Source organism: Anas acuta, chromosome 1 (genome assembly GCF_963932015.1).
Source record: "Anas acuta chromosome 1, bAnaAcu1.1, whole genome shotgun sequence".
Lineage (NCBI taxonomy): Eukaryota > Metazoa > Chordata > Aves > Anseriformes > Anatidae > Anas > Anas acuta.
In genome coordinates this window covers 118,893,773-118,912,515 of record NC_088979.1, presented here as the reverse complement: position 1 = coordinate 118,912,515, position 18,743 = coordinate 118,893,773, and the positions used below count along the sequence as shown (strand labels likewise).

General features: G+C 46.0%; 1 protein-coding gene across 1 annotated transcript in view; it reads right to left on the bottom strand.

Moving 5' to 3' along the window:
• GAP43 (growth associated protein 43) overlaps nucleotides 1-18,404 on the bottom strand; it is a 58,257-nt gene extending 39,853 nt beyond the window's left edge. The window contains exon 1 of the mRNA XM_068697617.1: nucleotides 18,249-18,404. Within this exon, the coding sequence (XP_068553718.1) occupies nucleotides 18,249-18,278 (30 nt within the window). The 5' untranslated portion in view covers nucleotides 18,279-18,404. The remainder of the gene's footprint in view (nucleotides 1-18,248) is intronic.
• Between the last annotated feature and the right edge of the window lie 339 nt (nucleotides 18,405-18,743).

Here is an 18,743-nt window from a genome sequence, read left to right as displayed (position 1 = left end):
CCAATTTATTGACCCATCAACAATCACAACTCTTAGTCCTTCCTAAGTTGGAGTCAGGCAACTTGCAGGTCTGCTCAAACGAAACAAAGATTACAGGTATGCAAATGTCTACGTCATGTGGCCAGGTTATGGCATTGTTATATTCCACTTTTCAGATGAATTTTTGCCTCAGCCATGAAAATAGTCACAAATCCCACAAATTCTGTTACAGTGAGTGATTACCTATTCAGCTCTGGAATGTGGCTTTTCTGTTATTTGTGGGATGGTGTTCTGGTTTTATTTGTATGTTTGTACTCTATTTTTCTCCTTTCCTGTCAGACAGAGGAAACCGTATCATGAGTATCACAAATGGCATGTCACAAATACACACATAGACACACACACACAGATACATGTATATAAATAGTGGAGTACGTCAATAATATGCAAGAAATCTACTGCCTGAAGTCAGTCTGCATAACCTATTCACTAAATTCTGCTGAAATGAAATCAGAAATGAAGCATGGATGCAGAATATTTTCAAAGAGATTAAATTCAACAAAAGTCATTCGAGCCCTTCCAGAAAAGAATGAGTTCCAAAGGCACAAACGCTTTCTGAACTCTTCCAGAACAGTCACTAACTCAGGGTTTGGGGATCTGACTAATCACTAGCAACATCTGAGAGCATTCAGTGTAGACTTGGAGAACCTATTGGGGCTTTCAGGTACTTAATTTTTTGATCTCAGTGCAATGCAGAGGAAAAAGAAGTTGCCTGTATTTTGCTTTGGTTGCAGAAACAATTATTTTGAAGCCTCAAGAAAATATAACACATCCCCTCTCCTCCTCCCAGATGCTTGCTTTCTAGATTGTACTTTCACAGCACTTTACAAACATTCATGAATTATTAACATTTTAGTACACATTTCTATGCTTTAGTTCTAGTGGGTCAGCATAAAGTTGACTGAATGAGGAACTAAAAAACTAGGTTTTGAGGAACCAGTGGTGGGCTCTTCACAAATACCTATTTGCCTTAATCCTGTTGAAACCAGTGAGAACTAGGCACCAAGGTTCTTCGAGAAACTTGCTAGCCTCCTGCCTATATAAATCTTATTTGTTAGGACAGTTGTGTAAATTACCTGATAACACCCTGACACTGTTTTGAAGTAGCCTTGTAAATATCTGCTGAAAGATTGCAAAGTAGAACAAAGGAGCTTAAGGAAGACTTAAAGCTTTAGTAGGAATTCTGGATATTTGAAGCTTAGGAAACTCGGAGGAATAAAAGGATTACAGTAAAGTCTCGGTCCCATTTTTTGCAGTCAGAAGGTAGAAAATGAAAATTCAAGAGGCAGAGGCTTGCCAAAGATGAACAGGATCTCAGGGTTAGGACAGCTGACAGATGGCTCTTCTACAGCCCTGCCCTACCTTTGCTGCAGAAGTCCTCTGTCATCCTGGCCCTTACATTTCACAGGGCAACTCCTAGCTGCATGTTCCTCATCTTTGAGTAGCTGGCTTCAGACACTCTGAGTCTGATTTGGAGCAGTGCTGAGCTCTCAGAGCTGCAGCGGAGATTAAAGGGAGATGTTTTCAGATATGCACCGTAAAAAAATAAAAACTACTAATAAAAGTCACTTCCTTTGTTTCTCAAATTTGGTACATAAAAATAAGGAATCCTGCTAACCAAATTCTCTTTGTGTCAGTTCTCCATCTGCAAAAATGGAGTAAAATGCTCAGTTATCTCATATGAGCACTGCAAAGATTAACTAAGTAATGTTAGCTAAGTGCTCGGAATTACAAGGCAGCCCAGGAGAAAATTAGTATTTCTGATTTCAGAGCAGAGTTTGAATAGTATTTATTGAATAAAGCTGTGGGGTCACACGCAGACATAGTATGAGAGAACAAAATATTGAATAACTGCTCATTAAGTGAGCACTGTCCATTCTGTGACCTGAATGTGGTAGGAATCCCTTGAAAGAAAAATAAGATGTGTTCCTGTTATTAGGAGGGGATTGAAACACACTCACAAGAAGAGGCCATACTGAGGTTTCACAGGCAACTGCCTTTCCAGCATTGGCTAATTTCTGAGTAGTTGACTTAGCAGCCTTAATAACTTTCTTCTAATATAGTTTCTCTGTGGTCTTTTTCACACATCATACCAGTTCACGTTGCATCTGAAGTCTAAATCCATTTCCAGTCCTAGCAATGCAGGATAATTCAACCAATGCTATGTTTCTTTCACTTTCTATAACACAATGAATTAAAGCATGGGAGCTCAAACTAACTGGCCTACGATTACATCTGCCAATGCCCAAGAGGTGTCAAAGCCCTACCATGTAACACAGGTGAGGGGTTTTCAACAGGCAGAAAACAGCAGCTGATCCCCGGGGTCCCAGCACCCCATGTGGGGTGAGGTGAGGCCAGGTGTCCAGCTGAGTCCTAGTGCTTTTGGGAGCTGTGGGCTTCAGAAGCCTCAGAGACCATCCTCCTGCATGGAGATGCTGGTAGAAAAATAGTCCTAGCATCAGCAGAGTGTGCTGGCAGTAATTTGACATATCTCCATTGCCAGAGTCATACTTCAATTGCTTAAAAGTCACTGGCTGGCCATCCTTGAATTAGGAGAGGCAGGATTATCAGTGGAAAATGAGACGTTTTCCTTAGCAGAAAATAAATTAATGGGAAGTAAGTCTTATCCGGCAATTTAATGAATGCACAATTACTGCGTCAGGGAAAAGCCCCCTAAAGATTCCATCATTTAATATGTACAAAAAGCTACTGAACTGAGAATTACTTTGTTCAAAGGATGAGCTGTATCCTCGCCTAGTTTTCAGCAACTCAGTGGCTACCCTGCAGTGTCAGAGCTGGAATAGCAGGAGTGCTGCAGGGCAAGAGCACAGGATGTTGATAAAAGTGGAGCAAAGGCATGACAGAAATCCTGTTCAGCATTTTCCTATGCTCTGGATAACAGTGCTATTTCACTGCCACCGGCAGCCAACTGACCTCCTGTTTACACCACAGTACTTGCAACTTGTTTTTTTTTTTTTTTCTTTTCTCTAAAAACTGTGCCCATCTCCAATTCTGATTAGTATCTCCAGGCATTTCTATGCTGCTCGGAGCTTTCACAGATTTCCACACAGCAGAATCGCTCTTCATGGTACCCCTAAGAGGTACTCAGTACACTCTGTCGTCTGCTGCGCCTGACAGCAGGAAAAGCTTTGAGGCAAGTACCCCAGAGACGAGTTGAAAAATTACAGGTTGGAGATGTTGGCAGCAATGCTACCATGCTGTGTGAAGCTGAGATGCCATGGATCACATGTGAAAGATGGGGCTGAACAGGGCTGGATATGAGGAGGCAGAGCAACGGGGAATACATTTGCCTTTCTGCAGGGTCAGGTCTACAAAAGACCACAAAATCTCCACCACCTCACAAACGCTACCACAAGACTTATATTTCCATTACCTTCTTGGCAAACATGCATCTGGTTCGGCTTAGAGAGCCAGCCACAGATTCACTTTGCAACCAGGCCTCTTGCTTCCCCATGAGGACAGCCTCTCCACTTCCACTCTTAACTGGAGAGGAGCAGGGTCCTTTTCCCAGACTTGGCACCAGAACCTCCTCTTTTGGCCACCTCTGTCAAGTGTCTCTCCAGATCACTCAGCCTTGACCATCAAGTCTGCAAAACTGCTGACAGCCAGAGGATTAACTAGAGGAGCGGGAGGAGGTCTCCTGAGATGCCATGACAAGCAATGACAAGCAGAAGGTTCCCAAAATAGGAGATGGGGTGCCTTCATAGGGCATCGGCTTCAAGTCATAACCAGTAGTTAGATTTTTGGGGTTTACAGTGTCATGCCATGCTGACATGTATCAGGAGAACAGACACAGGCACGAGTCTCCTTCCATGCTAACAGAGCACAGGTGAATTCCTTTCACTCACAGACTTTGGGATTTCTGCACTGGGATTTCTGCATTTCCATTTCAGGCTCCGTTAAGACAAAACTCTCCCCTGAGCATGGTAGGCTGCTTTGTGTCCCTGTGGGAGAAGCCAGCTTTTTTTCTGGAGATAATTCATGAACGCTGAGGTCTTAAAGGCAACGCATCGGTTCATCAGCAGCCAACACATGTAACAATGGTGGGAAAAATTCCCACCTGCACCTGGCCAGAAACCTGTGCCCCATCTCATGCATGCAGGTGTTCAGAGTCTCTACAGTAACAACCCCAAGCAGGCTCTCATTAATAAAAGTGTATGACCATGGATCAACGAGGCTCCCACCTTTTCTCTGCCTGCCTGTAAATCCCTGTTTGAAGGCTCTGATCTTTCTCTTAAGCCCATCCTCAACTGGAGCTGATGTTCCAGGCAGACTGAGCACAACCTCCCCACACAGAGACCCTCCAGGGTAACAAAGGGAACCTAAGCTTCACGAGAACAGCATCGAGGTTGGGACACAGGACCTACAAAACCATAGACCTTCCTGCTGCCTTCAATTCTCCAGCTTAGCCCTTCTCTGTAGACAGATGCACGCCCCATTTCCACAGACACAAACATGAAGTGACCAGTAAATGAAGCAATCAAATGATTTACATTACTCAAGCTGCTTCTAGATGCAAGGGAAGGGAAGAAGCAAAAAAAAAAAAAGTACTTTTCCCATTATCTCTAGATTAATTCATTCAAGGCATATAAATACTAGTGTAAGCACTACAGGTAGCATATAGAGGGAAAAACAGGCAGATGATTCCACTTTCTTCTGTGCCTCAGTTTCCACACTTACAAAGGGAGTAATAACAAGAGTGGTCAGGGCTTGATGTATTAGAGGTCTAAAATGACTTCTTGTGGCACCAAGCAGAAATACAGCACTAGTTTCAGTGATAACACATTTGGCCCATTTTTGTCCACTTACTCTGCAAGCCATTGTTCATAGGCACAAGCACAAAGTACCGTGACTCACACATTACATAAAAAGCCTGTCTTAAAATCATCTTCATTGGCACATGGTAAAGGCTGAGGTAGAAAACATAAAATGGAGACTACCTCTGAAATCTTGCTTTTACTCCTTTGTGCATATGCCTGATGACAGTTTTTATCATATCACTTTTTTTTTCCTGCAAGTCCTCCCCACCCCAGCTAGTACAAAGGATAGACAAAGCTCACTGAGTGGGTGCATTCAGCATTTTCTCTTCATCCTAATTTCAGGCATGGCGAAGTGCATTATTTGCCATACATCTGAAACCCAGCACTGAATACAGAATTACTGATTTCCTCATAGGCTTTTCCACTGAGCAATTTTGCTGCAGCGTCTCAGCGCTCCACGAGCCTTAACAGATGTTCTCACAGGGGAGGCAGGTGAGCTTGTTGCCTCTGCTTTACAACCACTGAAATCAGACACAAAGAGGATAAGGCCAAAAAGTCCAGGGCACCCACTAATTTTGGGTCCCCAGACTGAGATGCCGTGGATTAGCATTTCCCCAGCTCTGTGCACGCTGGGAGCAGCCTTCATACAATACCAGCTCCGCATTTCGGCAAGTCAGACCCCAGGTGTCTCAGGCTGAGAACCCAGAGAATGAGAGCACGCCAATTAGTGGCCACCCATGGAAAGCCTCATTTATATGGCTTTTTCAGTATCACATTGGAACTTGTGGCAAGAGGCAGGGAAGGTTCAGGGGCAGCATTCAATTGCCATAACATGAGACCATTCTTCTTCTTTTGAACAGCCCCCTGCCCAATTCAATACACAACCTTCATCATTGGCAATAAGTGAAACAGGAGACTATAGAAAACACCTTCGTTTATGGCAAAACCCATTCAGTCCCTAAGTATATCCCATTCTGTACACTGAATGAGGCTGCAATCCTATTGAAAAAAAATATATACCACTATTTGACCATATAATTAAGGACCACGTAATTATGCCTGTACATGAGGGAAGGCAAATTAGAGAGGGATTGGCAACTCTTTCAATTAATCATTTGACTACATCCAAAGCATCTGACTGAAAACTCAATGTATGCTTTAAAAAAGCGCTTCGTTTCCTATTTTAAAACTGCAAAACAAAAAGAAAGAAAATTGGAAATTCCATCATTTGAAATCATAATGGCTTTCTCTCTTCTTGTATTATAAAGTCACAGCAGTTGCTTATTAAATAGCTGCAAAACAAGTGCACTTTCCCAACTTTATTCTTCTAATATCAACCTCAGATATAGCCAAATAAAAAATAAAAAATCACAATGCATATTTGAAGAAGATCCCAACCAAGAAACTTCTTATCCAAACAGGAAAAGCTCAGCAAAAATCTATGTAGTTTGTAATGACTGTCTTTGACTGTTCAAACTTCTCATCCCCCAAAAGCTGGGTAATCCTGACTACAGGCAGGATGTCTTGCTCCTGCTTTTGTGTTGTGCAGAGGCTTTGGAAGAACCTAGGAAAGGATATCTTCCTGAGGGCTGTATGGACTCAGCACGTGATAACAGAAGATACTACAGGTCAATTTTATTTCTCCTACATTCTCGTGCAGCAGTACTTCTTCTGCTGTGTGAGAAAGTATCTGGGGAAGGTGAAGTCTCTTTAATGTTATGTCTCAGCATGTTTTATTTAGTATTCCCAGCTACCGCTGGGACGCATCATAATGGGAGCGGAGGGGATTAAGCACTAAAGGTGAGTGCTAGTAGGGGTGCAGCACTCCAGTTGGGAGTTTCTGAGTGACTGCCACATATATGCTTGGAGACAATTTATGCCAGGCAGGTAGAAGAAGTCACCAACTGATAAATCCCTTGTAACAATCCTCTCCTGAGGATGATGAAAAGGGAATCCCAGTGTGGAGTTCCAGCAGATGTCCATGTTCAGAAGACAGATGTTGGAGCTAGTCTAAGAAGAAGATGAGATGCCTTGCAGAAACCATAGCCTTAAGTCCTCCAGAAAATATGGGGAGAACTAGGCACCTCAGTATCATAATACAGCAAATAAATCTTTTGAACCTGCCTATATTAAATGCTGAAGACAAAATGGCATCTAAACTTTCTGTGTTTAGGCATCTTGCTCTTGTCTTAGACATCTTGCTTGGTTATCAGGGAAGCATCTTCTGTTTTGGATTCCAAGCCCTGAATCTCAGCCCGGAAAAGGACAACAGCTATAGTCCTACCTGACAGCATGCAGTTGATAGGTGTTTATCTAGCATCTCACTGATCACACTAGCATACCTAAATAATGGGAGATGTCAGTTCAGTTCTCCACTGTACCTGAAGGACCTCAAGTCTTTCCTTCCCCCTACAAGCCTATTCAGAGTAAGGTGCTCCTAGCTTTTACTGCTTAAGCTCTTAGGCTTTTTTTTCATGGATGAAATAAATACACAGGAGGCCAGAGACAAAGAGAGCACAGAAGTAAATATAGCTTGATTGACCATTTGGTTATGCACTCTTCTGCAAAAGGACAGATTTGGTCCAGTTCTTGCTTCAGTGAATGTTTGATATTAATCATAGAAAATACTGCTAGGAAACCACAAGAGACCATTTAGTTAATGTATGATATACTTCTGATCCTCTGGTTCAGAAGTACCTCCTACAGCCCTTCAGTGACTGGAGCTGCCATAGCTTTCTCAGACAATCTACTCCAGTGTGTCACTATCCTTTCGGTGAGAAAACTCCTAAAGTCTAGTCTGAATCATTCTGACAGCCCATTAAAGACCATTACTCCTTGTTTTATCCACTCTGGATATGAAGAGCAGATTATTCCCATTTTCTTGCACTTGTCATTTATGTATGTGAAGACTAGTATCCTGAGTCCTCTCATCCCTACTCCTTTTAAGAAAACACAAATTATTTCAATCTTTCTTTACAGATTACACTTCTGTTGACCTCCAGCAATTCTCATTGTCCCAGTCTGCACTCCTCCTCAATGGACCTTACTTTTCTTAGAGTGCAGTGAAGGACAAAGCCTGTTATTTCAGCTGAGACTTACATGTGCTGAGCAGAGCTGAAGGCTTATTAGATGTGTCTTACAACCTATTTTCCCATTTGCACAGCCTCATAAGATGAACTTGTGGTCCTCTACAGATCCTGTCTCCCCTCCTGAAGGACGGCTAGTTGTCCTGTTGGCCCCCATGGGCATCTGGGTGCAATTTGTTAATTCTTCCCGTGCAGAGTAACTTGGATTCCCTCTGATGCTTTTCAAACTAGGTCCTTGTCTGGACAAGATTTTCTTGAATTCCAGTAATTTTTGCCAACATATATCTGGTTCATGCCATCTGCACATTTAAAAAACATTTCCTCTAGCCAGTGATCCAGGCTGAAATTAAAATATAAAGTACAATGTACTTAATGAAAACATTATGCACTAACAGGCCACAGCTCAAGCTTGTGGCAACCCGCTCAATAGTCTTCTATTTCGACAGGAAATCAGTGAGAGTTACTCGTTGAGTGGGATTAGCTACACCAGTTCTGCATCCCTGCTGTAATGTTTTACTTTGGACCATGTTTCTTTGCTTCACTTATGATAAAAGCTTGTGAGATAATGTCAAAATGACAAGATATGACAACTACTTCCCCTGTATCCACAAGGCTTGTTATAGAAGAAAGCTAAATTAGTTTGACATGATCTATTCTTGACAGATCTGTGCTGGCTCCTAATCATCTTCTTTATTTGATTATTTCCACTTTTTTTTTTTTTTTTTTTTTTTTTTTTTTCTCCCAGGAATGAAGTTAAACTGAGTAGTCTGTAATTTATTTATTTTTTTATCTCATCCTTGGCTTTTATTTCAGCTTTCAGACACCTCACCCAGCCCTCGTGAGTTTTCAAAGCTCTCATACCTAATACTTCAGAGGTTGCTTCCATTAGCTTTGTAAATAAACTAGTAAGATTTGAATCAACCATCTCACATCAGTATATCCTGGCTTGTTCTACCCCTTTTCTAGATCCTGATCTTCTTCCTTCGTGGCCACTGTTAATGGTTCCAGCCATCTACTAGCAGTGACCCATGTTGCTGGAGACATGCAAAATGGCCATTAAGCACCATGACCTTACTGACAATGCATGATGTAAAGTTTTAAGCAAAGCTCTTTCCTCCCCTCCATGAGTATCATAAACACTAAGGTAAGATGTCATTCTTTCCCTCCTTTCCTCTGGCCATATTAATATTTGATTCTTCTGTGCAAAACAGATCAGTGTGCCCAGGAAACACTGCAAAAATTGGGTCCTGGCATATTCTGTAGCCTAATAGCACATTCTCTTTGGAGATGGGGGTTCAGATCTACTGAGGGAGAAAAGGTGCATTCACCACATTCCTGGGTGAATATTTTAACGAAAATGTTTCTGGATGACAGGAAGGTAGCACATTCCCTTCGTCTTGGGTACGTTCTGTGTGGACACTTACCCATTTTGGCTGCCCAGGGAGAGCAACCAGAAGAATACTTGGTTTGTAGATCCCAAAGTAGCTTAGCTGGTAAGTAGATATCCAGCTAATTATTATTTTTATAAAACTAAGGATCATCTAAGAATGCCAGTAAGCAGTCTTTAAATGTTTAGAGGACTTTATAGGTGTATGTGTAATTATCCTGGGACTCGAGGTACCTCCACAGTTAGAAAGGAAGGAAGCTCTACAGTATAAATCCCTTATTTCTGGGTTCAGAACAATGGTAAAATAACTGTGATATACTTCAGACTCCTCTTTTCAGCCACACCCTAATTAAAAATTAATGAAATTCTACAAGATAAGGCATTGTGTTATGGTATCTTTTCCTGTCTTGTAGAATCATATGACTTAAAGGGAAAAAATAAACAAAAAAATAAAACTGTAAAACAAAATTAACTTTAAAGGAAGATTTGCTAAAAGATCTTACAAGGTTTTGGGGCTATTTTTTCATGGATTTGTCAATTCTTTTGTTTTCCACAGAGTCATGTACACTGGCATCACAATGAGAGGTTCTTTTTCCTGCATGCCTATAGTTTTACCATATAAGAGGGAGAGTCAGGTATTGATTCACATATTAACTTTTCTAACTATCCTCTGGAAGTGATCCAAATTCTGTTTACTTCATGAAGGTTTTGGTTAGCTTCAGTTCTTCAGTTATTTGGGGGGAACATCTTTTTTCCTTTTGCTCCATTCTTCCTTTTCTCAGGATTGAATCTCTTCTAGCTGGTATTTCTGTCTGGCCTTTGGACACAAAGGAAGGGCCTTTTGGCAGATCCTGTGCTTCAAGTGGGATTGGTTGCATCCTTGCCATGCTTTTTTATTGCATTTTTAAAGGTTCTGTCAACATTAAACATCAGTTTTCTGTTGTGGGTGTCTGTCCTCAAAACTCTACGTAGGGTTTGATGTTCCTCTGGGTCTTCCACTGGAAATGCAAACAGCAGGAAGGGTTAAAAATACTGTTTTTTGTCTCTAATCAGGAAAAGTCTCCATTCTGACAGGTTCTGACTCAGTCCAGGCCTTTGCAAGCTGCCAGTCTGACTACTCCAGTGCAATAAGCTAAGAAGGGAATCCTAACCTAAGAAAGCTGTCGCTGGTTCTGAGGAACACAAGTGCCATTTCAGTGCAGCTCTCTCTAGTCTACAGTGAAGTGTCCCTGCTGAGGGCAAGCTTTTGGTCCAGCTTCTAAAAGCTCCTTTACATCAGTTCCCCATTGTTGAACTCCCCTGAGTTCCAGTACAGCCTCCCAGCCACACCACACCCTGCAAGCACAGTGGAGCATTTTTCAGCAGGTGATTTGCAGGAGGGGACCCCGCTTTTACATGAAACTAAATACCTGCAAGATTTACTTCAGCAAATCAACAAATCATCCTGCTTTCTTTAGCTCTACCTTTCCAAACCTAGGTAATTTTCATCAAACTGTCTGTAAGTCCACCGCTGAATAACTGGCTCCTAAAGCTGTGGGTAGACAAAAGAGAAAAGCAGGGCACCATGCTGCCACAAGCTCCCCACCCTTGACTACTTAACTTTGCAGATTTATAAGGTCATTGGATACTGCTGATAAAATAAATAGATTAGCCTCCATTGAATAGTCTAAAGAAATGGATGCCAATTGATAAGTCTTAACTATAAGAGTAATCAAACCTAATTTTTTCTGGACTTCATGAATTATTAAAAACCATCCCAACTGATAAAAAACAGAAGTTCCTGAGACTATAGTCTCACGCCTAGGCAACTATGAGAAGAGCGGAATAAAACTATCTTCAGAGCTGGGTCTAGATCCAAACACACTCCTCTGTATCCTTAAATTTTAGGGACAGTCACACCAAACGAATAAGATTCCTCCAGAGCCTATTAGCTCTACAAATTAGCAGCCTTGAGAGAAAGATGCCTGCTACAGAGATAACGTTTAAATATTGTGAGATGTCCTGGCTTTCTATAAATATATACCATGATTATGACTGGAATTAATTCAAGAAACTTTAGAAGTAAGACGAGTAATGAATGGGATTGACATTTATTGATTATAATTTGAAAGAAGATAAGTACATCCTGGCTCCCCTTTCGAGGAATCAAAGCCAATCAGCCCTGGTGGGAGGAAGCCAGGCTCAGCACATCCTTTTAAGCTAGCAAGACAGCTGGACCACACCCTGGCACCCACGAGGGGCATTAGTAGCTGAGGGACAAGCTCAGAGGAAGCATGAACCCTCAAGAAAGCAGGAATGGTGATACTGTCTTGTATTTCTTGCATCGCTCCTATGGGAGTCGTGCCCCTCCCCAGCTGTCTGCTGGGGCTGGGCAACTTTTCACCTACGCTGACAGCAGTGTGAGAGGTGAGGATGCACCACGTTGCTGCCTCTGTGCTCATTTACAGCAGCTGTGACAGCTGCCCAAGTGGAGGAGAGAGATCTGGGGATGCTACAAAGGCCAAGTGGAAGCACAAAGGAAGAACCCGTGCACTTTCTCCTCCTCCCTGCTTCCCTGCTTATACCAGAGCCAGGAGGGGTGAAGGGAAAAGGACCCTGATGGCAGTGGCTGATGCTGCCAGCAGGAGTCCCCAGGAAGCACAGCTTAATGGAGGGCTGGTACCCAGGTGGAGGAGAGCAGAAACAGCAGGAGGACTGCATGGTCAAGGAAGCAAGAAGGAGGCAAGGAGCAGAACAGATGGGGGAAGAGACAAAATGATAACAGGAGGAGACAGCAGGATCAGTGTAACTCTAAAAGCACAAATTCCTTTTGTTATATGCAAAGCAAAGGAGTATTTTCATGACACTCTCTCCACCCCACACATATTGTAGGCTACACAGGCTGGTACACTGTGATGGTGGGGAAGAGCTGGCACATTGGTGAAGGGCAGGGGAAAAGTTGTAGCCCTATTGTCAAGCTCTGGTTCATTGTGATAAAACCTGGGTGTGGGAAGATCAATGGTTTGTGTCAGAGGAACTCAAATGGCTAGTGAACAGCCCAGACCTGTGGGAGTGACTGAGGGTGGATAAAGCAATGCTTTGCCTGTTTAAATCACCTTTCACCTGAGGGCATCTGAATCCCTTTTTTCACACACTAATTATTTAGTTTCCAAATTAAAGAAACACCTTGCAGAGAGGGCCATGACAAGCAGAAAAACTATGCCTACATCAAGTCAGAAAACAGGTTAATAGTACTGCTAGGAACAGAAACCAGCTCTCCCCAAACCCATTCCTATATACTATCTACTAGCCTGTGGTGCTTGCAACCGTGAAAAGCTGTGCAGTTTTACAAACACACTCAGCAGGTGACAGAGAGAGCCCCAAGGATATATGAACACCTTCTCCACAGGAGGCCATCAGAGCGCTGAGGTTACATGACATCTCCTGGCGTGCTCGGGAGGATCTTGGAATTACAGATGAAACGAATGCGGGTGGATTTCAGCCTTTGACTTTGGACTTCAATTGTTGAAAGATGTTTCACCAGGATACCTGCTCTGCTATTCTGGTATTTCCACCATCAAGGCCAATAAATCTTCCACTGGGCTTTCTGGATGGCCAACCTCCCCTAACCAGCCCCATAGCTCCCTGTACAGAGCTAGCAGGCTGTGGCTGTTGCCTTACAGTTGGCCATCGGTTCTTCTGAATTCAAGTGCAGCCAGATGTGGGCTGCTGCCAAATCCATCCCTGAGACCTGCCAGCCTCACAGCAAATAGGAGAAATGCAGAATGACTTCCAAAGGGCACAAGCACACAGCAAGCTGCCATTAAAAGGTTTCCCAAACTGAGATGGCTTTAGGCTGCATCTGTCATCAGAGCTAGCACTCATTCTCAAATCCAAAATAAGCTTTCCCTGTGTAGGGAGGAAGCCTGAAGCAACAGAAAGGGGCAGTCATGTGAAGGAGGAGGGGGCAAGAGGAGAGTTATACAAAGGGAAGGATGCAACACATGGATTGAGCAAATGGCAGTCAGCAATGCACCACCAGCACTAATGCACCACTGGCAGCATGCAGAGGTCCCAGGTTGTGTGCACTTGTTGTAAAACCAAGCAGGCTCTTTTGCTTCATGCTGTCTCACCCCAAAGCCCAGCAGTCCCACACACGCTCCGTTTCCTCCACGCGTGGAGCAGGATTGAGCTGACCCAGAGAGCACATGCCTCTAGGCACGAGGCCAGTGAACCCGAGCAGGTACACACGCCCTTGATTTACGTCATGCAAGGTTATCAGCCTGCTTTTATCTTGCAGTGGGCAGAGGGCCAAGTCCACCTTCCCACTAGCACAAGAAGGCTTTGCAACTTGGCAGCTCTGGGCAGCAGGGAATTCTCCCTCCACATGGTGTCTCTGGGAAATGGGGAGGGGGAAGAGCAATGTCTGCGTGGGGCAGCTCCTAGATCCTGGAATGGCATTGCAGAGTCCATGACAGCAGGCCTGAAATGAGAGCAGACCTGAGGTGAAGCCTCTCTGCACTTTTGTCTTCTCGTCAGAGAAAGCCCCACGACTGGAGGAGGGCTCCCAGCCGGAGTGACCCTTCTGCAGGAGAAGGCCTCACCCACCACAGCACAAGCTCTGGATTCAGACTCAGCCTGAGCTTGGGGCAGTGCCCAGGCTCCACACAACTCGTGACTGCAAGGCAGATACTACTCTGCTTAACACACGACACGGGAGGCCCAAGCGATGCCCACCCTCTCGGTGTGGCAGGGCAGCCAGGGGCACGTTTCCTCATCCTGAGGCAGGAGCAGCTGTGAGATAACTCAGATCCTCTCAGCATCAGGCAGGACAAGCCCTCAGACGACACGTGTCAGTGTCTCGGGCTACACACGTGTACCCAGCCCTGCACAGGCCTGCTCAGTGGGGATGCCTGGGTGCAGCTGTGGGTACCGACTGGTTTCAACTGGGGCTCCTGTTCAGGAGCACGTGGCAATTTGGATCAACAGACTGGTTTCTTTCCTACCAAGCATTACTGCTGTCCTTCTCCCCCTGGAAACTCTGCCTGCAATTAGTTCCCGAGGAAGGGGCTTGCCTGTGCCATTAAGCACAGCTACATTACGCGATCCAGGAGAAATCAATGCCCCTAATCGTCGGCAGAGGCAGCGGAGGAGGACAGGGCGATGGGGTGTTTCTCTGGAGACGCTCTTCTCAGGAGAAATCCCAGCGGTATTGCCCCAGGAAGAGACAGAGTAAGGACCTGAAGTAATTAAACTCCCATGCAGCAATTGTTTACCGAAAGAAGCGCAGAAACCTCCCAGCATCTCTCAGAAAGGCAGAGGCAGCCGCTAGGCTCTCCCCAGGTGCAGATGAAGTGCCTCTGCCCTGAAGTCAATGGTCTGTGGTGATTTACACCACGCTGGCAAGTGGAGGGAGGAGGGGCGTGGATGGCCACCTTTCCCTTAAAATGCCCGTTTTTCCTCCCTCCGTGGTGGTGTTTAAAGGCAAGACCATGCCTCGCAAGTGTAGAGGCATCCACACATCGCGGCATAATGGAGTTATTCTAAATGAGGTCGGAGATATTTTAATATCCTGAGGCAACAGAACCTGAACTCCGCGTGCATCTTCCCCCCTCTCTCCCTTTTTCGCCATTTCCTCCCTCCCGCACACCTCTGCAGTTCCTGGAGCGACGAGACACCTCGCCGGCTGGCTGCGATCGCTGAAAACACTTCCCTAATGCCTCCTCCTCCTCCGATTGCATTAAGCCGCATCTTTTAGAGGTACAGCCCTGTTTATTCATGCTGCTCGCGTGGAAGGGGAAAGCAATGCAGACTGCCTCTCCCCCCCTCCCTCCTTCTCCTCGCTGGGTGTGGCAGGTTTAAACCTTTGCAGCCGCCGGCTCACCAGCGCTGGGGCGAGGAGCAGAGGACGCAGAGCAGGAGGGAAGCCGTCGGATACGGCGGGTGATGAATGAGCCTCATCGCACCCACAAGTGGGAAACCTGCTTGCGGGTTATTGTTTAATCACTCATGCGAGCCGGTGCTGAGCACATACCCCCGTAACGCCCATCTGTTCGAGGATGCGGTGCGGTGCGTGCGACGCCCGCGTTCCTAGCCACCTATCTAAGCGCCCAGCTCTGCGCATCCCCGGCTGCACCTCCTTCCTGGCAGCAAAGGTTTACCTCAGATTTTCAGAAATCACCTTTTCGGGTATGCCTCCTTTTAGCTGAATCTTTTGTGGGCACAGATTCAGAGGTGCCATCAGCTGCGGGCAGAAATGACAACACCGAGCGATCTACATCTCTCATGGGTGGGCACAGCCAGCCAGATACTTCGCTGCTCACGCTGGCATTGCACCCACTAGAAATAATAACCAGCAAGGTACAAGCGTGTGAACGTATCTGTCTGCGAGGGGTGGGAGGGCAGTCACATACAGGCACACCTAGACATGGATGTGAAAAGCTTTCTTCCACGCCCAAGCCTGTAATTTCAGCATCCTGCTCTTTCACTGCCAGAAAGGCGGGACGCCGAGGGCTTCCCCCAAAAAATAATTTGAGGAGAGCTGTCTTTATTTCGGGAAGGAAGCTCCTGTCTGTCATGAAGCACCTATTCCTTATTTTTTTTTTATTTTTTCCTTCTGTGAAAGGTCTGGGTGGGGACACAGGAAGAGCACAAGCTGAAAACCGAGATCTTTTTCTCCTTCAAATTAAAGCTTCCCCTGATGTATCAGCACATTGCTGACCGAGCTGCTGTATCGCCAGTTTGGCAGTTTTGGTGTGTGTTCAGGTATAGGAGCAGGAGCTGGGCTCTGAGCCCAGAAACGTTCACAGAATCTGCACATTCAGGATGTATGGCTGCATGGGGATGAGAAAGCATGTGCGAACGAGTGCCTGTGTGCTTCTGCATATATGTGTAGTACAGAGGCGAGCGGCCGGAGAGCGAGGATGCGTGCCGCACATGCACGCGCAAAGGGGTGTGTACCATGCGGTGGATTAATGTACAGTGTGCGGCGAGAGCACTCCGTGTGAGCAGGATACCTGCATGCCACGCATTGCCAGGCGTGTTCGAATACAAAGCGATAGGAGTGGAGGCAGCGAGATGTAAAGAGCAGGCACATCGGGAAATTAATCGGGAAATTAATGCCCAGCCTGTGACGGTATGGGCAAAATTACCCCCCTCTCCCCCAGTAGCTGTCTTCTGACTCTGAAGAATCCCAGAGCTACCTACTTTATTTCAAAATTTGCTGTGCACCTCCGCCCACTGCTCTGTCACTCTGCCTCTCTGTCTGCCTGCCTTTGCCTCCTCTGCTCTTTTCATCCCGTATTTGCCGGCTGAACGTGCTCTGCTGGCTGGCTGCAACGTGGTTCCCCCCCCAGCCACCACCACCTCCCTCCCTCCCTCCAGATTTTAGTGAACGTATGGTTAATTGTGGAGCATTTGAAACCTGCATGGGGAAAAACACGGGATGACGCAGGGTCCCTTTCCATCCTGCTCGCCTGCCCCTCCCCATTATTCTACAAAATCGCTCCTTCGTTTGATAACGCACGGATCTCCATTCAGAAACACACCTTAACCTGGATTTTCTCTAAACGCTCTGTAGTAACCAGAGTTAATTACATTCAGTGTGCTCGGCTATTGCTCCCCAGTGCTGCAGTGCTCTACTGTAAGAGACACAGAAATGCATGCATATAGAAAGTAACCGCTGTGGTTCCACACCTCACACTGAGTTGAGCTCTGCTCCCAGAACCAAAGCTCTTTGTCGTTACCTACAGATTCATAATTAGGGGAAGTTTCCAAAATGCCTTATGAAGATCCCCAGGGCCAGCTCCTGCCTCCAAGCTCTGACTGAATAAATCCCAGATCCTCCCGAGGAAGTCCAAGGAGCTCAGCCAAAATGGGCTCTTTCGAGCAGGAGCAGATTTGGACTTAACATGAAATAAAAAGGGGAAGAGCCGGGGGGTGGGAGGGGGATAAATGATGTAGCTTTTTATTATTATTATTATTAAATTTCCTTGTCATTTTGGTCATGAAAATGTTGTCACTGAAAACTAGCCGCCACCCAAATCTTCTTAGCGTCCCCGTTTGGTGACGGGAAAAGCCAGGTGGTACCAGTAAAGAGAATGAGCTGGTTTCCAACAGGTTCACACCGCGAGCCTCCCTCATCCCAGCCGAGTTGGGAGCTGACAGAGGCGTGGTCCTCTGTCTCTCTCCCAGCTGGTGCAGTTGGCTAACTGGTTGTACTATGGAGGGTATTGCAAAGAGGGTGACTCTCCCCTCCCAGGGCTCATGCTTTTGTTATTAATTAATTACACTTTTCCTTATACCGGAGGTTTAAAACGAAAAAAAAAAAAAAAAAAAAGGCTTCAGGTTAAGTCCTGCTCAGCTTGTTGTAACACACACAAAAAAAAATATGAATGCACCTGTCCTCCGAGCCACCTCGCAGCACATGCACATAAAGCATCCCCCATTCATCGGAGCCGTGAGCAATAGGGAGCGTTCTGACCGGGGATCAAGGCTCACCGGGCATCCTTTCTTTTTCGGCTTAAGACGAAGAATTGCTTCCTTTATCTCCAAGGTAGAGGCAGATATCATCACGTTTCCTGCCAGCCCCCCCACCCCCCATCCACACCCTCCGATCCACGGACCGAAAACCCTCGGCAATGCATCTGCTGACAATTAAAAGAAGAAGAAGAATAGAGGGGGGATCCTGGTAGCTCCCCAAATGTGGACGTAGGCCACCCCCCTTTCCCCACATCGCCAGCCCCGGAAAGGCAAAGCAGTCGCGCTGAAGGGTGTGAAAAGAGCCTTCAGTCGCAAGATGCTAAAGAATTGCAAAAGAGACATCTGCTGAAAGCAGCTGAAATTTCCTCCCCCCTGCCCCTGCCCCTGCCCCTACCCCAGCCCCTCACACACGCAAGGCAGACACGCACCCCACGGACCCCCCGAGAGCCTGGGCGATTTCTTAGCAGAAAGAAACGTAAAAATCTTCAGCTCTACCTGTTTTGTTCTTCTCATACAGCACAGCATGATCGTATTGTCCCCTTCCTTCCTTCTTCTTCCTTCCTTCTCCTCTCTCCTTTTCCTCTTCTCTCTCTTATCTCTCCCCCCCACCCTCTCCACTCCCTCCCTCCCTCCCTCCCTCCCTCTCTCTCTCTCTCTCTCTCTCTCTCTCTCTCCCTCTCTCGCACACGCACACGCACACGCACACACACACACCAGGGCAGTTAGCAGCGGCTCTAAGGTCCACACATGCACACGCCGCCTCTCCCTGCCTCCCTCCCGCTATCCCTACCCTGCCCAGAATTGTCCCCCCAGCTCGTCACCTTCCCCACCCCAACCCACCCCACCCCACCCCCAGCCCAGCCTGCTCCTTCCCCCCCCCCAAAGTCCCTTTGCCAGCCTCATGAATTATTAACATCTCCAATCTGGACCCAATTACCCAACGCCTTCCCCACTGTACAGAGGGGGACACTGTGGCGGGGAGGCAGCGGG